Source organism: Sparus aurata, chromosome 2, assembly GCF_900880675.1.
Source record: "Sparus aurata chromosome 2, fSpaAur1.1, whole genome shotgun sequence".
NCBI classification, from domain to species: Eukaryota; Metazoa; Chordata; class Actinopteri; order Spariformes; family Sparidae; genus Sparus; species Sparus aurata.
Genome location: NC_044188.1, coordinates 12,954,156 through 12,977,306, shown reverse-complemented (window position 1 = coordinate 12,977,306; position 23,151 = coordinate 12,954,156). Strand labels below are relative to the sequence as shown.

Here is a 23,151-nt window from a genome sequence, read left to right as displayed (position 1 = left end):
TAGTTTGGTCTAGCTACCGGAAGACGCCGATGTCAACAAACAGGTATGTGGCTGCTTGCACAAACACACTGTTTTAACTACTTTTTAATTCATTTTGAGTCATACACGCTACAGTGCTGTGTTGTAAGTTGTCTGCTGATGTTGCATAACTTTTGGTGTGAGATGTGGAGCATGTTAAGACGCTTAAAACACAGTGTAAAGTTCTGACCCCATGCTGTTAGCTGTCAATGCTAAATCTCTGTTCACGGAGCTCTGTAATGGTTGGACCAAATGTGTTCGCGTCTTCGGTACTGGCAAGTCAAGGGTAGCTTGAGCAATGAAGCTGCATGTTTAAATCGACCGAAGTTCTCCTTTAAGTACAGGAGTAAAATAACGCGTTACTGATATGATTTTAGTAATACATTACTACAGTTATGCCACATACAATCCACATTATTCTTGTCATGTAATTAAAGGCTACATTATAGAGGTGTATAGGTCTATTGTGTTTCGTATGACTAAGCTTACAATTCAAAATATGTATTTCTATCTCATAATATATCAAACTGTGATCATTTGTCTGCCTGCTCATCCCTGTGTCCAAGGCCATTCGTTCAATAAAAAAGATCTGGGCTATTTAACTTTTCTTTATGTAACTAAAAACTGGTGTAATAATGTATACATTACTCTACACAGACAGTAATATTGTAACGTAATCTATTACTATAAAATTAAGTTAACTCATAATATGTTATATTGCATTTTGAAAGTAACCTGCCCAACACTGAGACATTGACTTGTACTCAAATAGCGCAACTGGTTACTGTGGAGGTATTATTTTGCCTATTTTGTATATTTTTGGACAATTCAATATAAGGCAATGCAACAGATGTGATAACATATCAGATGTTGTGTACAACAAACTTAATATGCAAATTAAGTACATCTACCACAGTGCAATAAAGACATAAATCAATTCCATGACAAGACACAACTGTCCTGTCTTACTTTTCTCTGATTGGATAGAAGGAGGTGAGTATGCTCTGCCGTCACCTAAGATTATAAAATGTCGAACTTAAGACCACCTTGATCCTGACCTGACTGGGTGGCTCTGAGCCATCAACAATCGGGAGTGGAAAATGTCACAAGTGATAGCAGGTCTGGTTATCATGGAGCTGCTGTTGGCATTTGGAGCAGCGGAGGATGAAGCCCCTTTCTGTCAGATACGAGGGAATCCAGAGTTCCCTCTGCTGTCTAAAGAGGGAGATGTCATGATTGGGGGAGCCTTTTCCATCCACAGTAAAATCGACCAGCCTCTGCTTTCATTTACAGAGAAACCAACACGTCTTGAATGTTCCAGGTTATTTTCAGCACTGTTTAAATGCATATTCTCATGAGTTTTGTTACATCAAATACAAGTTTTTATTTTTCTGTTCTTGTCTCAGGGTCAACCTCAGAGAGTTTCGATTTGCCCAGACCATGATCTTCGCAATTGAGGAAATAAACAGGAGTGAATTTCTTCTTCCCAATGTTTCTATTGGATATCGTATTTATGACAACTGTGGCTCAACATTATCCTCAATGCGTGCAGCCATGGCTCTGATGAACAGTGATGAGTTGAGTTCAGGAAAAAGGTGCTCTGGTCAATCTGCTGTTCATGCCATTATTGGAGAGTCTGAATCCTCTTCAACCATTGTGCTGTCACGCACAACTGGACCATTCAAAATACCAGTGGTAGGAAGACTGTTTATGTGCATCAATGTGTGTATCATATGCAAGCTCTCCTCATTCTGTCTCCCTCTTTGTGTATTTGTCAGATAAGTCATTCAGCTACTTGTGAGTGTTTGAGCAACAGGAAGGAGTATCCTTCTTTTTTTCGAACAATTGCCAGCGATCTCTACCAAAGCCGGGCCCTCGCCCAGCTAGTCAAGCACTTTGGCTGGACTTGGGTCGGGGCCGTCAACAGCGACAGTGACTATGGCAACAATGGCATGGCCATCTTCCTTGCTGCAGCACAGGAGGAAGGAGTGTGTGTGGAGTATACAGAAAAATTTCACAGGGCAGAACCAGAAAAACTCATGAAAGTGGTAGAGGTGATCAGAAAGAGCACTGCCCAGGTCATTGTTGGTTTCCTGGCCCATGTAGAGATGAACAACCTTTTAACACAGTTGAGTCTACACAACATCACAGGCCTGCAGTTTATTGGTGTTGAGGCCTGGATCACTGCTGACAGCCTGGTGACTCCCACCAGTTTCAGTGTGCTGGGAGGCTCACTGGGTTTTGCTGTGCAAAAGGCCAATGTCAGTGGTTTGGATGATTTTTTAATCAAAAGTTTCTGGGAGACAGAGTTTGGGTGCAAGGAGAAAAATGGGAGCACAGTCACTGAAAGAGCAACTTGCAAAGAAAATCAGGATCTAATTGAGTTTGAAGATTATGATGATGATGTGGCAGAGCTGAGATACTCCAGTAACATCTACAAAGCCATCTATGCTGTGGCCCATTCTCTGCACAGCATCCTAAATTGCTCCAAAAGTCAGGGCTGTGACAAGAATGTAAAGGTTTCTCCCTGGCAGGTAAGAAAAAAAAACCCATTAAACTGTTTATTTCTTTTTTTTCTATAAATTAATATTTTGTCATACAATCTTAATGCCTTTTAGATGGTGGAGACCTTGAAGCAGGTGAATTTGACAATTAAAACTGGGGACCAGGTTTGGTTTGACGGCACTGGAGCAGCTGTGGCCCGATATGAGGTGGTAAACTGGCAGCGTGGATCAGACGGCTCAGTCCAATTTAAACCTGTTGGATTCTATGATGCCTCTCTGCCTCCTGGACAGAAGTTTGTCCTCAAGACTGAAGACATAATGTGGCCTGGAAGAAAAAAAGGGGCAAATATCTGAATTGACAGCAAAGTTATAACCATGTAGTATGAACATATTTTATCTTGAACAATCTTTTAATAAAACTTAACACTATTCATTTTTCTTTAATTCGTAGTTGCCCGTGTCAGTGTGCAGTGAGAGCTGTCGTCCAGGAACTTATAAAGTCCTTCAGAAAGGAAAGCCAGTCTGCTGCTATGATTGTATACCATGTGCAGATGGAGAAATCAGCAACAGCACAGGTATATGTACAACAGACCTGAGATATGGCAATTCAGATACGCTGTTTGTTTTCCACACTCTATGTATCATGGTAAAATTAGCTATGGTGCAGTCTCTTATTTACATTTTTAGGATGTAATTTATTAAATTACAATAATATTGAAAATATTTCTGTTACAGATTCTAATGACTGCAAAAAGTGTCCTGAAGAGTATTGGTCCAATCAAAACAGAGATGCATGTATACTGAAAAATGTCGAGTTCCTCTACTTCACTGAGGTTATGGGTATAATACTAGTATTTTTCACATTGTTTGGTGTACTCTTTACTTTAATTGTGGCCATTCTTTTCTTGATCAATAAGGACACTCCCTTGGTGAAGGCCAACAACTCTGAGCTGAGCTTCCTGCTGCTCTTCTCCTTGACTCTGTGTTTCCTGTGTTCTCTGACTTTCATAGGTCCGCCCTCTGACTGGTCCTGCATGCTGCGACACACAGCATTCGGCATCACCTTTGTCCTCTGTATCTCTTGTGTTCTGGGTAAAACATTAGTGGTGTTAATGGCCTTCAGAGCAACACTCCCAGGTAGTAATGTGATGAAATGGTTTGGGCCTGTACAGCAGAGACTCAGTGTTCTGGGCTTTACTCTAATACAGATTTTAATTTGCATACTTTGGCTGACAATTAACCCTCCTTTTCCCTTCAAAAATATGACACTATATAAAGAAAAGATTATTCTTGAGTGTGCTCTAGGATCACCTGTTGGGTTCTGGGCTGTACTAGGATACATAGGACTCCTAGCCTTCTTATGTTTTGTACTCGCTTTCTTGGCCAGAAAGTTACCTGATAACTTCAATGAAGCTAAATTTATCACCTTCAGCATGCTGATATTCTGTGCAGTCTGGATCACCTTTATCCCAGCATATGTCAGCTCTCCTGGGAAATTCACTGTAGCTGTGGAGATATTTGCTATTTTAGCCTCCAGTTACGGGCTACTTTTCTGTATATTTGCACCAAAATGCTATATTATTGTACTCAAACCTGAATTTAATACAAAGAAACATCTGATGGGGAAAATGAGATCTGTATAATAGAGATATAAGTTTAAAGGAAATGAACTGTTACTTGATAGTAATTGATCTAAAGATGCAGACTATTATTCTTCATTTTGTTTCATTTAATAATAAAAAAGGCTCCATGGTTACCTATTTTGTTATTAGGACCTGCACTCGATTTCTAGAGTGCAAGACTTCACCAGACATTGTCATCACAAAAGCACAATATGCACATATTTATTAAAAGCATGAGCATGAAAGGGCTTTTTCACAAGAAGCAAACCTGAACTTGATATCAACCTCTATCACATAGACGGTTCTTTCTTTCGTACCCCCAGTAAGAAACATCTAAACCTTATTATATTATTTATTTATTACTATATTCTTAGGGAAGTTTCCTTATGAGGCAGGTTCTCTTTTTCAGGAATGCCCTGTTCAGCCTTAACCTGTTCCAGACATTCACACCTTGAACCTGGCCAATACAAACATGATCTAATGGACAAGTGAATGGCTCAACTGAAGCAGGCTGGGAGTTAAAGGCCTTGGGTGCATGAGTAGTCTGGGGATTGAACTGGTGACAGGTCACAAGAAAGAAAAAGACATATAGCACATATGATATTAAGTAAGCACATTTTCAGGGTTTGATTAAAATATCACATGGCTAGAATTCAGGCTGTAAAGATTGATGCTCACTGCAAAGAAATAACAAATATTAGTGGAAATTGGGAGAAAACTTTTATTTTATTTCAGATCAAGCAGGTCAGGGTCACCTCTATCTGACTTGATGTTTCAGCAGTCTAAGTTGTATTTTAGGATGCCTCAAGAACACTTCATTACACTCAAATACTGTATGTCTCAGCTGTGACTTGAATTTAAGTATCATAGCATGCTTATGATACACTTAGTATATCCATGCATACAACTACTGAATCAAAACATGCTGGTATATAGCCTACAGCAACAGTTTGCATGTTAGAATGCTGAATTCATCTGTTCTTTATTGCCACCTGCTGGACATGTAATATATTGTAGCTTTCATAAATTCATTCACTTAAAACAACTTCTTCAATCTGTACATACTGTATATTAATATACATAGATTGTGTATGCATAGCAACTCTATCAACTAGGCTCATACTAATACTTTTGGTATTTGATTATTCTGCAGGTCTAATTAACTTCAATACCAATATTTTTAGATCTTTTTTTCCTTTTGTGTTAAGACATAGGGATATGGGAACTGTGCAAAAAAGAGTAATGGATTTGTCCTCCGAATGCTCATGACATGAGTTTCTGGACAGTATGAGCCGCCTGGTCAGCCAGGTGTGCAAAGAGAGGTGACAAAGAAAGTTATTTTCTTTTAGAGCAGATGTTTTATTTTGTTGATCCAGAAAACATATCTTGGATTGGTCACCTATTTTGATAATTTAGTTTTATGAATAAAACATTGTATATTGATTCATTTTGAATTTGTTATTAAATGTATGGTCTGTTTTGGGATTTTATTCAACTTGACATGCATGTATGCTGTCTACCATTCAGCACATCACGTCAAAATCGAATCCCCTTCCCACATATTAAAAAATATAGAAGCTCTAATTATATATCTTTGTTCTGTCTTTATTATAGAAGTTGACTTCAAAAGGCAACACTGTGATAAAATAAAAAGTGAAAGAATTAAAAAGTTTGGGCTACAGGGCATGACATGTCTTGACAAAGGCCTCAAGTTCTCCAGGAGAGGCCCTAATGGGATTATGATGCAACAGCCTTAAAGGGATGCTTCCAGTTTGAGCTCAGGTGTGGGGGCAGGTTGGAGACACTGTGAACTCTAGAGGGAGTCCGTTAGTTTGTTAGAGTGTTTGTGAACAGGAAGAGCCTGAGGTGTAGGTCAAGGTCATCTAAAAAAACACACAAACAACAATTCATTTTTAATTAAAGAGGGCCTTGGAGGTACCAGCTGACAATAACCTTCCCTGTGGCTGAAAAATAACAATAACACCAAATTAAATATCATATGGTCGAATGCCTTGCTAAAGCAGGTGTGTTGAATTGTTTATTTGAATATGTTGTTAAAAGTGTAACATCAGCTCCCTTATCCAAATACAAAATTCCCTGAAAATGATGAAACGCATAGAGTAAAATAATACAAAATGATGTTAATGTGCCAAAGTCATTTTAAAGTAATTTATGCTTGAGGATAATCATTATGTAATAACGCAAATATATATATTTATTTATTTATTAGTATTTTTTTATTTAAAGCTTCAATCATTATCACATGTTCTCTCCACCCTCACAGGTGCAGCTTACCTGGATACTCTTTATGACTCATGTGGTGGACATACAATAACTAGAAACACATGGTCATGTAAGCACTGCATACACATGGCCTCCCACCTTGATTGGAATACGTTTCAGAGTTGCTTTTAGCTTGACATATAGACCCCCCACTCATGAACTTGGATTATACATGTGACCTCTAGTTTTCAAGGCTAGCTTTGAAAGAAAAGTGTGACTCAAACCCTTATAAACAAACTACAAACATTCCCAAACAGGGTGGTCCCGAGACATGGTATTTCAGGCCATGTCCTGCGTCATTGATTGCTGTACAACTTCAGTGAACAGGGTGCTGTATACCACATAAACAAAGGCCTATGAGGCAGTGAGGTCTTGGAATGTACATGGACCCCTGCTTGGTTCAGCCTGCCTACATTCTTAAACGCCTGTTGAATTGCATCTACAACCCTATGAGAGAGTCTAGTCCTGGAGACTGATTGCTCAAGGCAGGTTTGTAACAGACAATGAGCTGGTTTGCTGTGGCCCTGTGTACAATGAAGATACACCTTTTAGGCCGTAACTGTTTAAAACAGTGACTACCCACTCAACCCAGTTTCACTGTCTTGAGCAGGCTGGAAAGGGTACAACTCAGTAGGCTGACTGGAGTGGGATTTTGATCAGACCAAGTCAGGTGGACTACAAGGTTCAGGCGCAGACCGATTGTTCTTCCCATTCTTTTTAGTCAACTTGAACAACTCTAATCTTTCCTGGAGTATGTCGTAGGTGATACAGGAGAGAGGATCCACCTGTCTTAAGTTGTACCGTGATTCAAACGCTTCCCGATGTTAGAAATTGTCTGCCCTAATTGATGTAGTCTGGGCTCTTTGCAAAGTGCAAATGACAGACTGGGGCAGCCCCGTGATAAGAAATTTGACTCTGTCATGAGCCAGGGATCCATGGGTCTCACAAACACATGGTGGTTTCTCAGCTCCGACAGAAAGTTCATAAGAGCTGGATAGATAGCTTGCAATTCAAGAAGATAGATGTCTTATGATAAGATCCATGGAACTGGCTTCTGATGCCTCTCTGCCCTTGTGTATGGCACCCCAGCCTACCAGGGAGATGTCAGTTGGCACCACACTGCAACACGACATTGGCCCTCGTGCAAGTTTGAGGATCATGAGGCAGTGTTGCACTGGGTGTATGTTCAAAAGAGCAAGGGGCACAATCCGAGTAAGCACCACCAGCCAGCAGTAATCCTAGTACTTATTGATGGAAGGACCTTCCAGACACAATTGTCCCAAGATTGCATTTGTGCACCTTCTGAACTTGCAGAATACCTCATTGAAGGACATAAAACTCAAAGGTTCTTGTTCTTCCACCAAAGGTGATCCTGAGGCAGCACTGTTGTGAGGGTCTCTAGAACTTGTTGAGCGTGCTTATATCCCAAATTGTCTGAATCTCCAAATATGTTTGGGAAGTAACGTGACTGGAACACAGCCTGCTTATTATTCAGTTTCACCTCCATAATGGCCTTCTTTGCCAGCAGTTTTCAGTTGTTTGATTTTGTTGTCCATTACACTTGATTTGTAGTAGTATCCTAGTTGTGGTATACTACTCTGTCTTCACTCAGCTTTCTGGAATGGTTTGTGCTTTTTGTTTACCTTCACTATTACTTTTTTCATGTTACTTTAGGTAACGTCAGCTACTTCAAGAATATACATTTCTATATAGAATTCTATATATTCTATATAGTATTTTTTATTCTTGAAGTAACTGAAGACAGTAAGCTTAGTGAAGACAGAGTGGTATACCACTACTATATATATATTCATAGTATATAAAATAGAATAGAAATACTTCAATGTAAAATTATCATGTAATTACAATTTTACTTTACAGAAGTGAAAATACTAAATATTCAGAATTATCCCTTACATGGTCTTATGTCCTAAAATATGCTGGATTGTTATACTGTGGAGCTATTATTTACTGTTGTATACTCTTTAACAAAGCATCATATTTAATATCTTGTCATGAGCTGTGAACAAACTAAATCTGCTAAGTAACTACACGTGCCATGGCCCAATAATTCCATGAATTACTTCCATGAGAAGACACAAATGTCCTATCCTACTTATCTTTGATTGGATAGTGTGAGGTGAGTGAGCTCTGACCTCACCTAAGATTATAAAATTACACACTTAAAACCACTGTGACTCCAACCAGACTGGGCGGCTCTGGCCAATCAGCAATTGGTAGAAGAAAATGTCACAAGTAATAACAAGTCTGGTTTTCATGCTATTCTTTTCTGCATTTGGAGCAGCGGAGGATGAAGCCCCTTTCTGTCAGATACGAGGGAGTCCAGAGTTTCCAGTGCTGTCTAAAGAGGGAGATGTCATGATTGGGGGAGCCTTTTCCATCCACAGTAAAATCACACAACCTCCGCTTTCATTTACAGAGAAACCAACACGTCTTAAATGTTCCAGGTAATTTTCAGCACTGTTTAAATGTATATTCTCTTGAGTTCCGTAACAGTAAATACACACTTGTATTTTTCTCAGGGTCAACCTCAGAGAGTTTCGATTTGCCCAGACCATGATTTTTGCAATTGAGGAAATAAACAGAAGTGAATTTCTTCTTCCCAATGTTTCTATTGGATACCGTATTTATGATAACTGTGCCTCAACATTATCCTCAATGCGTGCAGCCATGGCTCTGATGAACAGTGATGAGTTGAGTTCAGGAAAAATCTGTTCTGGTCAATCAGTTGTTCATGCTATTATTGGAGAGTCTGAATCTACTTCAACCATTGTGCTGTCACGCACTACTGGACCATTCAAAATACCAGTGGTAGGAAGACTGTTTATGTGCATCAATGTGTGTATCATTTGTAAGCTGTCCTCATTCTGTCTCCCTCTTTGTGTATTTGTCAGATAAGTCACTCAGCTACTTGTGAGTGTTTGAGCAACAGGAAGGAGTATCCTTCTTTTTTTCGAACAATTGCCAGCGATCTCTACCAAGGTAGAGTACTTGCCCACATGGTAAAGTTCTATGGCTGGACTTGGGTCGGGGCTGTCAACAGCGACAGTGACTATGGCAACAATGGCATGGCCATCTTCCTTGCCGCAGCGCAGGAGGAAGGAGTGTGTGTGGAGTATACAGAGAAATTTCACAGGGCAGAACCAGAAAAGGTAATGAAAGTGGTAGACGTGATCAGAAAGAGCACTGCCCGGGTCATTGTTGGTTTCATGGCCCACGTAGAGATGGATGAGCTTCTACATCAGTTGAGTCTACACAACATCACAGGCCTGCAGTTTATTGGTGTGGAGGCCTGGATCACTGCTGACAGCCTGGTAACTCCCACCAGCTTCAGTGTGCTGGGAGGCTCACTGGGTTTTGCTGTGCCAAAGGCCACTATCAGTGGTTTGGATGATTTTATAATCAGAGATTTCTGGGAGACAGTTTTTGATTGCAAGGAGACGGAAAGTAATACCATATCTGAAACAATGCATTGTAGAGATAACCAGGATCTAATTGAGTTTAAAGATTATGATGATGATGTGGCAGAGCTGAGATACCCCATCAACATCTACAAAGCCATCTATGCTGTGGCCCATTCTCTGCACAGCATCCTAAAGTGCTCCAAAAGTCAGGGCTGTGACAAGAATGTAAAGGTTTCTCCCTGGCAGGTAAAAAGGAACTGGCTACTAAAATGTGTATTTCCCATTTCTATTACAGATTACTTATTCTGTATGCTATTTTGACATTTTAAATTAATGCTATTTAGATGGTGGAGTCTTTGAAGCAGGTGAAATTTACAATAAAAACTGGGGACCAGGTTTGGTTTGACAGCACTGGAGCAGTTGTAGCTCAGTATGAGGTGGTGAACTGGCAGCGTGGATCAGACGGCTCAGTCCAGTTTAAACCTGTTGGATACTATGATGCCTCTCTGCCTCCTGGGCAGAAGTTTGTCCTCAAGACTGAAGAAATAATTTGGAATGGAGGAAAGAAAGAGGCAAATATCTGAATTGACAATTCACCTAAATGTATAATGCTGGTCGCTATGTAATTCAACAATATTTCATCTGCAATGATTATTTAATTACATTTAATATCTTTCTTTTTCTTTGATTCGAAGTTGCCTGTGTCAGTATGCAGTGAGAGCTGTCGTCCAGGAACTTATAAAGTCCTTCAGAAAGGAAAGCCAGTCTGCTGCTATGACTGTATACCATGTGCAGACGGAGAAATCAGCAACAGCACAGGTATATGTGCAACAGACCTGAGATATAGCAATTCGGATACGCTGTTTGTTTTCCACACTCTATGTATCATGGTAAAATTAGCTATGGTGCAGCCTCCTATTTACGTTTTTAGGATGTAATTTATTAAATTACAATAATATTGAAAATATTTCTGTTACAGATTCTAATGACTGCAAAAAGTGTCCTGAAGAGTATTGGTCCAATCAAAACAGAGATGCATGTATACTGAAAAATGTCGAGTTCCTCTACTTCACTGAGGTTATGGGTATAATACTAGTATTTTTCACATTGTTTGGTGTACTCTTTACTTTAATTGTGGCCATTCTTTTCTTGATCAATAAGGACACTCCCTTGGTGAAGGCCAACAACTCTGAGCTGAGCTTCCTGCTGCTCTTCTCCTTGACTCTGTGTTTCCTGTGTTCTCTGACTTTCATAGGTCCGCCCTCTGACTGGTCCTGCATGCTGCGACACACAGCATTCGGCATCACCTTTGTCCTCTGTATCTCTTGTGTTCTCGGTAAAACATTAGTGGTGTTAATGGCCTTCAGAGCAACACTCCCAGGCAGTAATGTGATGAAATGGTTTGGGCCTGCACAGCAGAGACTCAGTGTTCTGGGTTTTACTCTAATACAGGTTTTAATTTGCATACTTTGGCTGACAATTAACCCGCCCTTTCCCTTCAAAAACATGAAACTCTACAAAGAAAAGATTATTCTTGAGTGTGCTCTAGGATCACCTGTTGGGTTCTGGGCTGTACTAGGATACATAGGACTCCTAGCCTTCTTATGTTTTGTACTCGCTTTCTTGGCCAGAAAGTTACCTGATAACTTCAATGAAGCTAAATTTATCACCTTCAGCATGCTGATATTTTGTGCAGTCTGGATCACCTTTATCCCAGCATATGTCAGCTCTCCTGGGAAGTTCACTGTGGCGGTTGAGATATTTGCTATTTTAGCCTCCAGTTATGGGCTACTTTTCTGTATATTTGCACCAAAGTGCTTTATTATCGTATTCAAACCTGAACTGAACACAAGAAAACATCTGATGGGGAAAACCGGGTCTGATTAAATTTACGGTAGCTATCAGTTTAGAGGAAATCACGCTAAGTCTTTTTATATTCAATGTAAAACTAGTGGTTTTAAATAGTATCCATTTAAACATAAATGTTGCTCAGCTTTTTCCTGTGTTTGTGTCTGCAGTGCAACAATAAAACATTTCAATGTAAAAATCTTTTAAGATTGTTTTCATTAAAAATGAGATTTTCCAACAAAGGAGTGGATGATTAAACTTACAATGCACAGTGTTAATATTTGTTTTATGTCATATAAATAAAACAAGATTTAAAAGTATCAAAATAACTGCCTGTCTTTTCATGTTAATTACCACATTAAGGTCCTGCTAATTTTTTCTGATTCCCAGGTTGATTCTCCTGCTTCTCTTTCATACAGCAGACAAGGTACACTTAGACACACTGTAATTTCCAATGTAAACCCATCTGCAGAAAAATGTAGCAATTAGAGCAACAGCTCCACCTATCATAGTATGTATAGGGACAATGGCCATGTTGTGGTCATACAAGAATAATATACACATATTTTGCAAAGCATGTGGATTAAAAGGCTTTATTTAAAACAATATTTATAAAGTATTCCTGCCGTAACTTTTAAAAATAAATTCAGATGGGATAAAACATAGATGTAAGCAAGTGATGCCCTGTTGTGATAGATTATGTATGTAGGTAACCATATATGCATTATTTATCATGTGCTGTCAACAGATTTACATACTACACTTACTGAGCATCTTCTACGGTTTCATTCAAACATAGTAAGGATAGAAATAGTTTGCAATGCACACAAGAGAAATACTTTGCAAATATAAAATTGGGCCTTGAGATGTTGTGTGCATGATATCATGCTATGACATTAGCATGAATGCTAACTATGCCTGCTGCTTGCTAGCATAAAGTTATGCTAGCATATAAAGTTATAAAGTCATGTTAGTGTAACAAAATGTTGTTCTTCAGTGCCATAGGCTGAACATTACAGGGAAACTCGCACCAAAATGCAACCTAGGCTTTTTTTGTGAATGTATATGAGTCAAACTTTTGTATAAAAGCATAATTACTTTTAAAGGAGTCATCACCTGGTTTTTTACATATCCAGTCCCTCTTGGATCGCTTTGGATCAATTCTTAAAACTTATTAGAAAAAAAATAAATAATAAAAAATCAAACATAGAGCTTGTTCTGACACTTTTTCATACCGCGACTTTCTCACGCGAGATTATGCGCGAGGTTTTGACCAGTCCGGATGTGCATTGTATAAATATGTAATGAGGCGCGTTGATTGGCCGCAGGAAGGACAGAGCCGGAATGGGGGGCGAGCCTGCATGCACACACAGACTCCAAAACATAAACAGCCCCCTGTCATGGCGCACACACTAAATGACGAACCTTACGGAATTCAGGCATTTATGTACGAGCCGGAGTCGGAACCCGAACGGGAGAGTGAAGAGTCAGAGACGGTGGAAGAGACACGTTTACAGCAGGATGTCTCTGAATGGTAAATTCTTTTTTTTTCCTTCTTACTTTTCACACTCGTGTTTTACATGTAAGACCTGAGTTTTAATGCTGGCGGTCACGATGTATGGCCTGAAAATGACAGAGAAATAAGCAGATTCGGCGTGCTCACTCAAAGTCTGGCTGAGGACGGCTGTGAGCCGATGCTTATGCAAGTAGCCTCCTGTGGTAACGTCACCACAGGAGCAGAGTCAAAATCTCGTGCTTTAGGAACGCGCACTTTTGTGCGCTATTCCTGTTCGGAAAAAGAGCCAAAGCGAAAAAAATAAGCCACTTTCAAACTCCAGCTTTTCAGGCAAGTTTCAACAGAGGTCCAACACCAATATGCATGATTTAACGAGAGAAATTGCGATTTTCGGGTGATGACTCCTTTAAGGTTTACAGTATTTTCGTTTTCGGGCAAGCTCATTTTCAGAGAGAGTTTTTGGACAACTCATGTTAGCAGATGTTTTCCAGTGAGAAGTGTCGATTTCCGAATGCAACCTAACATGAAGGTGAGTTAAGATGGCCTGCTCCTAAAGCTTAGTTCCATATACATGCATGGATGAGTCATTGTTTGTTGTAAGTGAAAAACAATATTGACCTTGAAGTTGAAAAAGAAGCCTCATATAAGAAACAGTGCTAAAATCAAAAGCTGGAAAAGTCACGTGAGATATCCTGGATAGTTGTTGCTGGAAGACAGTAGCGGTCCACCTTAACTCTCCTCTAGGTTACATTCTGAGATCGATACTTCTCGGCTGCCATGACGGCAGCTAACGGAACAAGCTACTGCTAACGTGAGTTGTTTAGAAACTTACTTTTTAGCGAACTCTGTGTACACAAACAATGTTCTCAATGCTCTTGTTCATTTGTAGAGACCCTGTATAATACTACGAGCAATGTTTCATGTTGTGTCGAGCCTTCTTAGTGTTTTAAAAATGGCGATTTTGATGCTAGCGTAAAAGTGCCCCTTGAACTCCCACTGAAAATGAGCTTGCCCGAAAATAAAAATACGGTAAATCTTAAAAGTGCCTCTTTCGTCGTAATAATGCTTTTACACTAAGGTTTGAATCATATACATTCACAAAAAAAGCCTAGGTTGCATTTTGGCGAGAGTTTCACTTTAACAACTTAATAGTAAATCAGTCATGACCACTTTACTCACAGTGCACTTATCTGAATATGCAGTAAGTTATATTTGGCGGTATGGATCTGGTCTGGGACCCTCCATGCCTTCCACATGCATTCATGGAAATCCTAAGGCAGAGAGAATACACCGCCCTTCCAATCATGTACAACATTGTGAAGTGTAGAATCATCCAATATAGACATAATTCTATCATCCTTTCATCCTATATATATGTATGAATACATATATACACATCATCAAATGTTTGTGTCCTCTTTTTGGTATCTGAGGAGTGATGCCTACTGCCCCAAATAAACATTACTCAAAATTAAATGAAAAAAAAAGATCTAAAAACAGAATATGCCATCTCAGATGAAGAACAGCAAAGCGATATGACATCATCACATAGTGATTTGATGGGAGGACTTTCAATCTTCATCATCCACAGAGGTTTAAATATCTGCCCATTAAAGCAAACACTGTTTCGTCCAGTGATAGAGGAACTCATCACAGAGTACAGGCCTATATGAGTCATTCTGTATCGGATGTGTGACTGTGTCTATGTCATGTTGCTGTTTGTGCTTTTTATGAGAGCCTTTGGAGCAGAAGAAAACACTACGCTCTGTGAGATGCTGGGGAGCCCAGACTTTCCTCTGTTATCTAAGGAAGGAGATATCACTATTGGAGGAGCTTTTTCCATCCATAGCCAAATCTCAAAACCTCCGCTGTCCTTCATTGATACTCCAGATCGTCTTAAATGCACCAGGTACTGTTTGTTTTCACCTGTCTTGTTTGTTGATTTCTAAACAGAAGAAAAACAATATAAGATCCGAAAACTGTTCTTACTAATTTCAGGATCAATTTCAGAGAATTTCGTTTTGTCCAAACAATGATTTTTGCCATCGAGGAGATCAACAATAGCAGCTCTCTGCTGCCTAATATCTCAATTGGTTATAAAGTTTTCGACAGCTGCGGCTCAACACTGCCTTCAACACGCGCAATGATGGGTCTATTGGATGGACAGGAAAGGACTTTGGGAAAAACCTGCTCCAGCCAGTCATCTGTTCATGCCATTATTGGAGCTTCTGAGTCCTCCTCAACCATTGTCATGCTCCAAATTTCAGGGATTTTCCAAATACCAGTGGTAAATATTTGTGCTCCCTTTTGACTTGTTCCACTGTGCTCCTTGATGATCACAGGTTATTCTTGTCACTTAATACTCAATTCATATCTTTTGCTTTTTCATTAGATCAGCCACTTTGCCACTTGTGCTTGTCTGAGTAACAGAAAGGCGTACCCCTCCTTCTTCAGAACCATCCCAAGTGATTACTATCAGAGCAGAGCCTTGGCAAAACTGGTAAAGCACTTTGGCTGGACATGGGTTGGGGCAGTTAGAAGTGACAATGATTATGGTAACAATGGCCTGGCAACATTTATCACAGCTGCAAGTCAGGAGGGGGTCTGCATTGAGTACTCAGAGGCCATCTCGAGGACTGACCCCAGTGAGCAGATTGCAAGGGTGGTCAGAGTGATCCAAAGTGGTAGTGCAAGAGTTTTAGTTGCCTTCTTGGCTCAGAGCGAAATGGATGTTTTGCTTGAGGAATCTCTGAAACAGAACTTGACTGGGCTGCAGTGGGTGGGCAGTGAGTCCTGGATTACAGCAGGTCATCTTGCCACAAAGAGGTACTCGGGAATCCTGACAGGATCTCTGGGCTTCACCATCAGAAAGACAAAGATCACAGGTCTGCGAGAGTTTCTTTTGCAAGTTAACCCAAGTCAGGACCCTCAGAATAATCTGCTGAGAGAGTTCTGGGAAGCCACATTTGGTTGTAGTTTCAAAAACAGCCTGCGTGGTCAGACCCAGTGCTCTGGCTCTGAGCAGCTACGGGACATCAGCAATCCTTTCACAGATGTGTCAGAGCTAAGGATATCCAACAATGTGTATAAGGCCGTGTATGCAGTTGCTCATGCCCTGCATAGCATTTTAAAATGTGGACAAAGTGGTGAAGCGTTGAATCAGTCATGCATCTGGGAAGATGATTTTGAGCCAAAGCAGGTGAGCGGTTCGCCCTCATGAGTTATATAGATCCTTTCAATACATAAAATCATTCACCTCTGCTCTCTATTGATAGATCGTGAAACACCTCCAAGATGTGAATTTCACTCTTCAGTCAGGAGAAAGGGTGTATTTTGATGGAAATGGAGACCCTGCCGCAACATATGAACTGGTGAACTGGCAGAGAAACCAAGCCAGAGATATTGTGTTTGTGACTGTAGGGAGCTATGACGCTTCACTACCAAATGGAAAGCAGTTTACCATGAATGGAATAAACATAACATGGGCTGCTGAATCCCAAAAGGTATTAAACATGTTGGAATACTGTACACGCAAATGTGGGTGTATGTGTGTACAGTACACTCAGTTTTTTTTAAAGTATACTAGAATACTTGAGTAAAAGTAAAGCTAACCTGTCGAAATATTACTTTGGTTAAAGTAAAAGCGTATTACACATATATTTACATGTTTACATGTTATATTCCATCACTGTGTGTACTGTATACAGTATAGATTTACATGACACATGTAAAAAATGTCAATTCTCATGTTAGTGTATGAAGCCTAAAGTAATTACCCGTAATGCTGAATAAACCAGTTAAATAACAGACTGAGTAATTGATGATTTTTGTGTGATTACAGAGGCCACAGTCTGTCTGCAGTGAGAGCTGTCAGCCAGGTTTCCGGCAGGCTGTGATTAAAGGAAAACCCATCTGCTGTTTCTCCTGCGTTACCTGTGCCGCTGGAGAGATCAGCAACTCCAGCAGTGAGCGAGAGCTTTCCTCACTGTTTGTATTCATTATGTTATATGTGTGCAAATCAATGCTTTCCTGTATCTCAACTTAAAATTACTAAAAACAGCCAGTGATTATTTCAATACGAGCCCGGATCTCATAACTTTTATCTTACGGCATTCATTTACAGCCTTTCAGTACTTTTCGTTTTCTTCATTTTCAGATTCTGCAGAGTGTTCACGGTGTCCTCTGGAGTACTGGTCAAATGAAGATCACAGCCAGTGTGTTCCGAAGGTGATTGAGTTCCTAAGTTATGGAGAAACCATGGGGGCCCTCCTCACTGCTTTCTCATTGTTTGGAGCAAGTTTAACACTGGTGGTGTCATGTGTCTTCTTTTGGTTTCGACACACACCTCTTGTCAAAGCCAGTAACTCTGAGCTGAGCTTCCTGCTGCTCTTCTCCTTGACTCTTTGCTTCCTGTGTTCTCTGACCTTCATCGGCCGGCCCTCTGATTGGTCCTGCATGCTGCGACACACAGCTTTTGGCATCGCCTTTGCCTTGTGCATGTCTTGCATCTTGGCTAAAACCATAGCAGTGGTGATGGCCTTTAAGGCTAAAAGACCAGCAAACACAGTCCCTCAGTGCTCTGCTCCGCTTCAGAGAACAAGTGTTCTCAGCTGCACCTTACTGCAGATATTAATTTGTGTGGTCTGGTTAACTCTTGCCCCACCATTCCCCTACAAAAATACTGCCCATGCTACTGAAAGGATTATTCTAGAGTGTGATTTAGGTTCACCTATAGGGTTCTGGGTTGTGTTAGCTTACATAGGACTCCTCTCTGTGCTATGCTTTATCCTTGCTTTTCTGGCTCGAAAGCTGCCTGATAATTTCAATGAGGCCAAGTATATCACCTTCAGCATGCTGATATTCTGTGCAGTTTGGGTCACCTTCATCCCAGCGTATGTCAGCTCTCCTGGGAAGTTCACTGTAGCTGTAGAAATTTTTGCTATTCTGGCTTCTAGCTTTGGGTTGCTTTTCTGTATATTTGCTCCAAAATGCTATATTTTACTATTGAAACCAGAGAAAAATACTAAAAAACATATGATGGGGAGAAACCAATCAAAATAACCATGAAAGGGGATAGTAACACTGAAATGTTGCCATTTTACTTTTTCTTTCAATTATTAAAGCGATTATGAAATAAGAAAAATGAGCGCACTCCATTAAATGCCTTGAAATAATTCATTTTCTGCCGCCTTTGGCCATCAAGCAATATACAGATTACTTGCATGTGGTTATTTGTTAAAATGGGAACAAGGGACTGGACATATTGGAATTTTTCTTGAAGCAGTTTTGCAAAGACTGTTGAATTCAATAAAGACTTTCAGTTAATTGCCATTCCAGAAACAGATGTCTAAATCGAGCATTCTCAGCAAAGCTGAATCAAATGCCTGAAAAAACTCCACAACTCGTTGTTTGAATGTGATGCTTTGAGTTCAGTATCTTACTTGGGATAGTTTTGCCTCTTTTGAGGAGGACCTTTTATTAGCCCCGTCCCCAACACTAAATAAAATAAAAATATATATCATCACTTGGAATGAAATGTAAATTCCAAACTGAAATATTAAAGGCCTACAAAATACAATAGCCTCTCAGAAAAAAAGACAACATCCAATAAGCCTATCCATCTGTCAGTCACACCACAAGCACTGTCATTGGTGAAGAGAAAGACATATGGTGCAACCAGGTCCCTATGGCTTTGTGATAGTTAAAAGACAACGCCTATAAAAATGCTCAGAATTGAAGTCTTATCTTTGGGCCTTGGGTGGTAAATATTGAGTTAAGAAACTATGCTGCTGATAGCAGATGTGCTACTTCTTTCCCTTCTGGCTGTCAGAGGAGGGAGTCCTATGTGTCAAACTTATGGTACAAAAGAGCAGTCTCAGTTTTCTAAGGAGGGAGACATCAACATTGGAGGCATTTTCTCCTTCCATCAGAATCCAGTCACTGTTGATCCAGCTCTCCAGGTCAACCCAGGAACAATCCAGTGTGAAGGGTAAGACAGGGATAAAGAAATGCACTTGTAACTGTAATCCTCATCACAATTAGGTGTTGTTTACTCATGTTTTAAGATGATATTCCTGTGCATCCATATGTGATTATTGCTTTGTTGTTTTTTTTTTTTCTTTTTAAAATTTTTTTTTGTTCAGACTGGACCCAGGAGAGCTTCAGTATGCGTACACTATGATGTTTGCCATTAACGAGATCAACAACAGCTCAGAGCTGCTGCCAGGAGTGACTCTGGGTTACAGGATCTTTGACTCCTGCCCCAGTATCCCTCTGTCCATCAGGGCATCACTTAACCTGATGAACAGGTATGAGAGTGGGGCTGACAGCTGTAACAAACTCACCAATGTGCATGCTGTCATAGGGGAAACCACATCCACCTCTACAATAGGTATTGCACGCACAATGGGACCCTTCTACATACCTGTGGTGAGTGTTGGGGGCATGCAAGCTGTTGTTGAAACTGATGTAACATAATACGTGTAAATGTTTGATTCATATTAGGTAGATAATACATCTGAAAATGTGCTGTGACTGTTTACCTTCAGATCAGTCATTCAGCCACTTGTGCATGTCTAAGCAACAGAAAAGACTATCCCTCTTTCTTCAGAACCATACCAAGTGACATTTATCAGAGCCAAGCCCTCGCAAAGCTTGTGAAACACTTTGGCTGGACATGGGTAGGAGCTATCAGAACGAATAGTGACTATGGGAATGGCGGCATGGCAACTTTCCTGGAAGCAGCAGAAAGGGAAGGTGTGTGTGTTGAGTACTCGGTGGCTATTTACAGAACTGATCCCAGGAAGTGGTTTTTAGAAGTGGTGGACATTATTAAGAAATCCACCTCCAAGGTTATAGTGGCATTTGCTGATGGCACAGACCTTGACATTCTTATTAAGGAGCTTCATGCTCAGAATGTGACGGGCCTGCAGTGGGTGGGCAGCGAGGGCTGGATCACATACCGCTACATTGCCTCTCCGGTAAACTACGCTGTGGTCCAGGGGGCTGTGGGCTTTGCAGCACTAAATGCTCACATCCCTGGGCTGCAGGAGTTTCTAGCGAACAGCAGGCCCTCCACCACACCGGGAGACCAAGGACTGGTGGAGCTGTGGGAGACGGTGTTCAGCTGCACCCTGATTCCCCAAGCAGAGACTCGAGCTCAAGGGTTAGTTGCAGCATGCACTGGGAAGGAATCTCTGTGGGACACAAACACACGCTTTACTGATGTGTCAGATGCCAGTCTGATGAATAATGTTTACAAGGCCACATATGCCATTGCTCATGCATTGCACATGCTATTTACTTGCAAAGATGGACAGGGGCCTTTTGCGAACAATACTTGTGCTAACAGGAAAATTGTCCAACCATGGCAGGTAAACATGGAAAAAAAAGGCTGTGCCCTACATTAAAACTATTGTATTCATAATGTAGTTAAATAAAAACATCACTATTTCCCTGCAGGTGCTGCATTACTTAACGCAGGTCAATTTCACCACTAAGATTGGTGAAAATGTGTTCTTTGATGAGTTGGGTGACCCTGTGGCACGTTATGCTCTGGTAAACTGGCAGATGGATGAGACAGGTTACATTCTCTTTGAGACCATTGGCTATTATGATGCCTCCCGGCCTGAGGGTCAGCAGTTTGAGATGAAGGAAGGTGTGAAAGCAGTCTGGGCTGACAAGAATCTTGAGGTAAAATAAAACATATAGAGAGCCTGATGTTTTTTAAAATCTTAGTTTGGACTTGACATTATTTATTTTTAAAAAGAAAAAGTAATCTTTGACAGTATTGATCACTATGAAAATTTAATCAAAAGTAATAAGTTATTGCCATATTAACATGATTATGAGCCGAGAAGTCCTTATGGATGTTTTTTTTCATGCTTTCATTGGGATGCAGGTACCAAGGTCTGTGTGCAGTGAGAGCTGTCTGCCAGGGACCCGCCGGGCTTTTGTCAAGGGCAAGCCTATCTGCTGTTTTGACTGCATCACCTGTGCTGACGGCGAGTTCAGCAACAGTACAAGTGAGACTGCAGGATTTCTAGCCTTTACTTTTGCTCTCATCGTGTTTCTATTGGGCAAAATCACTGTCGGCACTTTACTGGTCTACCTGAAGATGTGTGTGCTGTACAGCCTAAATGTATTTATGCTTTCAGATGCAGTGAAATGTGACAAATGCCCTCCCGAGTACAAGTCCAACGACGAGAGGAATAACTGTGACTTAAAAGCTATTGAGTTCCTCACCTTCAGGGAATTGATGGGTATACTGTTAGTCACATTTTCAGTCTTCGGTGCCTGCCTGGCGATGACTATAGCCCTGATATTTTTTCACTACAGGCAGACCCCTATTGTCAGGGCCAACAACTCTGAGCTGAGCTTCCTGCTGCTCTTCTCCTTGACTCTGTGTTTCCTGTGTTCTCTGACCTTCATCGGCCGGCCCTCTGAGTGGTCCTGCATGCTGCGACACACAGCATTCGGCATCACCTTTGTTCTCTGTATCTCTTGTGTTCTGGGGAAAACAATAGTGGTGCTAATGGCCTTTAAAGCGACACTTCCAGGCAGTAATGTGATGAAATGGTTTGGGCCTGCACAGCAGAGGCTCAGTGTTTTGGGTTTCACCATAATTCAGGTTATAATTTGCATACTTTGGCTGACAATAAATCCTCCCCTTCCATTCAAAAATATGAAACACTATAAAGATAAGATTATACTAGAGTGCGACTTAGGATCACCTGTAGGGTTCTGGGCCGTGTTAGGATACATAGGGCTTCTAGCTGTCCTATGCTTTTTTCTTGCTTTTTTGGCTCGAAAGCTGCCTGATAATTTCAATGAAGCCAAATTCATCACCTTTAGCATGCTGATATTCTGCGCAGTCTGGATCACTTTTATCCCAGCGTATGCCAGCTCTCCAGGGAAATTCACTGTTGCAGTGGAGATATTTGCTATTCTGGCTTCAAGTTATGGAATGCTGTTTTGCATTTTTTTACCCAAGTGCTACATAATTTTATTGAAGCCTGAGAACAATACAAAGAAACATTTGATGGGTAAAGTCACCCCAAGAGACCTTTGAGTTATTTGTTAAGTCACAATAGATTTTTTGACTTATGACTTTTCTGTCTCTGATGGTTTTGAGAAGGGGCTAATTCCCTAGCAATGAAAAAAGCAATGTATAGCAACCTTTAATTCGTACTTTTATCTGATGTATTTGTGTGCTCCCGAGTTCAAGAATGAACCTCCATGTTCAATTTTTAAATAACTGAAAATAAAACGAAAACACCACGTGACATCTTCAGTCTTTGTTGTGTTGTTTTTCACAGCCATGACAAAATATAAAGAATGGTTTCACATTAAAGTACAGCACCATACATACTACATATAAAAACTATGTAACAACACTATTCTATGCAGTACACATGACAGAGATAATTTAAGAATATATCAGTCATTTTCAGTAGATGTTCAGTGAAATAATAGGCTCTTGGTGATAATAAATGTTCTGGGGTGGAGTCTGTCACTCTCATTTAATTAATTGTGGACTTCAGAAGTCTTTACAGCACCTTACAACCCCATCTGATGAACACAGAGTCAAAGAGATCCAACTAAGTACTGATCTGTTTACAGTAATACATTAAAGCCTGCAATGACGTACTGTCAGAGCTCTATAACCCATATAACTAAAGGCTGATTATGAAGGCCCCATCTTATTTGAAATAAAGCATGTCTAAAACCATATATTGGGGTGAGAAGAGAGGAGGAGGAAAAAGGAGCATCATTTATAAATTCAAGTTCAAAACGATGCCTCGATAAACGTCCAATGTTATTGTTCCGTTCCGTTCCGTTTTCTTTTCCGCTTATCCGTGAGGGTCGCGGGATGTTGCCGCTTTTCCCCCCTAAGGGGTTGCGGGGCTTACTGGGGCCAAATCCAGTTTCATTCT

The 23,151-nt window shown here is 40.5% G+C and overlaps 4 protein-coding genes across 4 annotated transcripts; all 4 read left to right on the top strand.

The window, feature by feature from the left end:
• Positions 1-1,143: 1,143 nt before the first annotated feature.
• On the top strand, positions 1,144-4,165 carry LOC115571824 (extracellular calcium-sensing receptor-like). The gene is made up of 6 exons (XM_030401449.1): positions 1,144-1,339; positions 1,425-1,713; positions 1,797-2,552; positions 2,637-2,864; positions 2,974-3,097; positions 3,258-4,165. Exons 1-6 carry the CDS (start codon positions 1,149-1,151, stop codon positions 4,163-4,165), a joined length of 2,496 nt encoding a protein of 831 aa, XP_030257309.1. The 5' UTR covers positions 1,144-1,148.
• Positions 4,166-7,484: 3,319 nt separating this feature from the next.
• LOC115571818 (extracellular calcium-sensing receptor-like) lies at positions 7,485-11,739 on the top strand. Its single transcript, XM_030401437.1, has 7 exons — positions 7,485-7,507; positions 8,695-8,895; positions 8,971-9,259; positions 9,343-10,098; positions 10,197-10,424; positions 10,548-10,671; positions 10,832-11,739. The coding sequence occupies exons 1-7, from the start codon at positions 7,485-7,487 to the stop codon at positions 11,737-11,739; spliced, it is 2,529 nt and encodes an 842-aa protein (XP_030257297.1).
• A 3,165-nt stretch (positions 11,740-14,904) lies between these two features.
• LOC115596775 (extracellular calcium-sensing receptor-like) lies at positions 14,905-18,277 on the top strand. The gene is made up of 6 exons (XM_030442187.1): positions 14,905-15,125; positions 15,215-15,503; positions 15,609-16,415; positions 16,492-16,719; positions 17,058-17,181; positions 17,373-18,277. Exons 1-6 carry the CDS (start codon positions 14,905-14,907, stop codon positions 18,275-18,277), a joined length of 2,574 nt encoding a protein of 857 aa, XP_030298047.1.
• A 736-nt stretch (positions 18,278-19,013) lies between these two features.
• On the top strand, positions 19,014-22,424 carry LOC115596767 (extracellular calcium-sensing receptor-like). Its single transcript, XM_030442179.1, has 6 exons — positions 19,014-19,205; positions 19,360-19,645; positions 19,765-20,589; positions 20,678-20,908; positions 21,117-21,240; positions 21,373-22,424. The coding sequence occupies exons 1-6, from the start codon at positions 19,060-19,062 to the stop codon at positions 22,284-22,286; spliced, it is 2,526 nt and encodes an 841-aa protein (XP_030298039.1). The 5' UTR covers positions 19,014-19,059; the 3' UTR covers positions 22,287-22,424.
• The last annotated feature ends 727 nt before the right edge of the window (positions 22,425-23,151 follow it).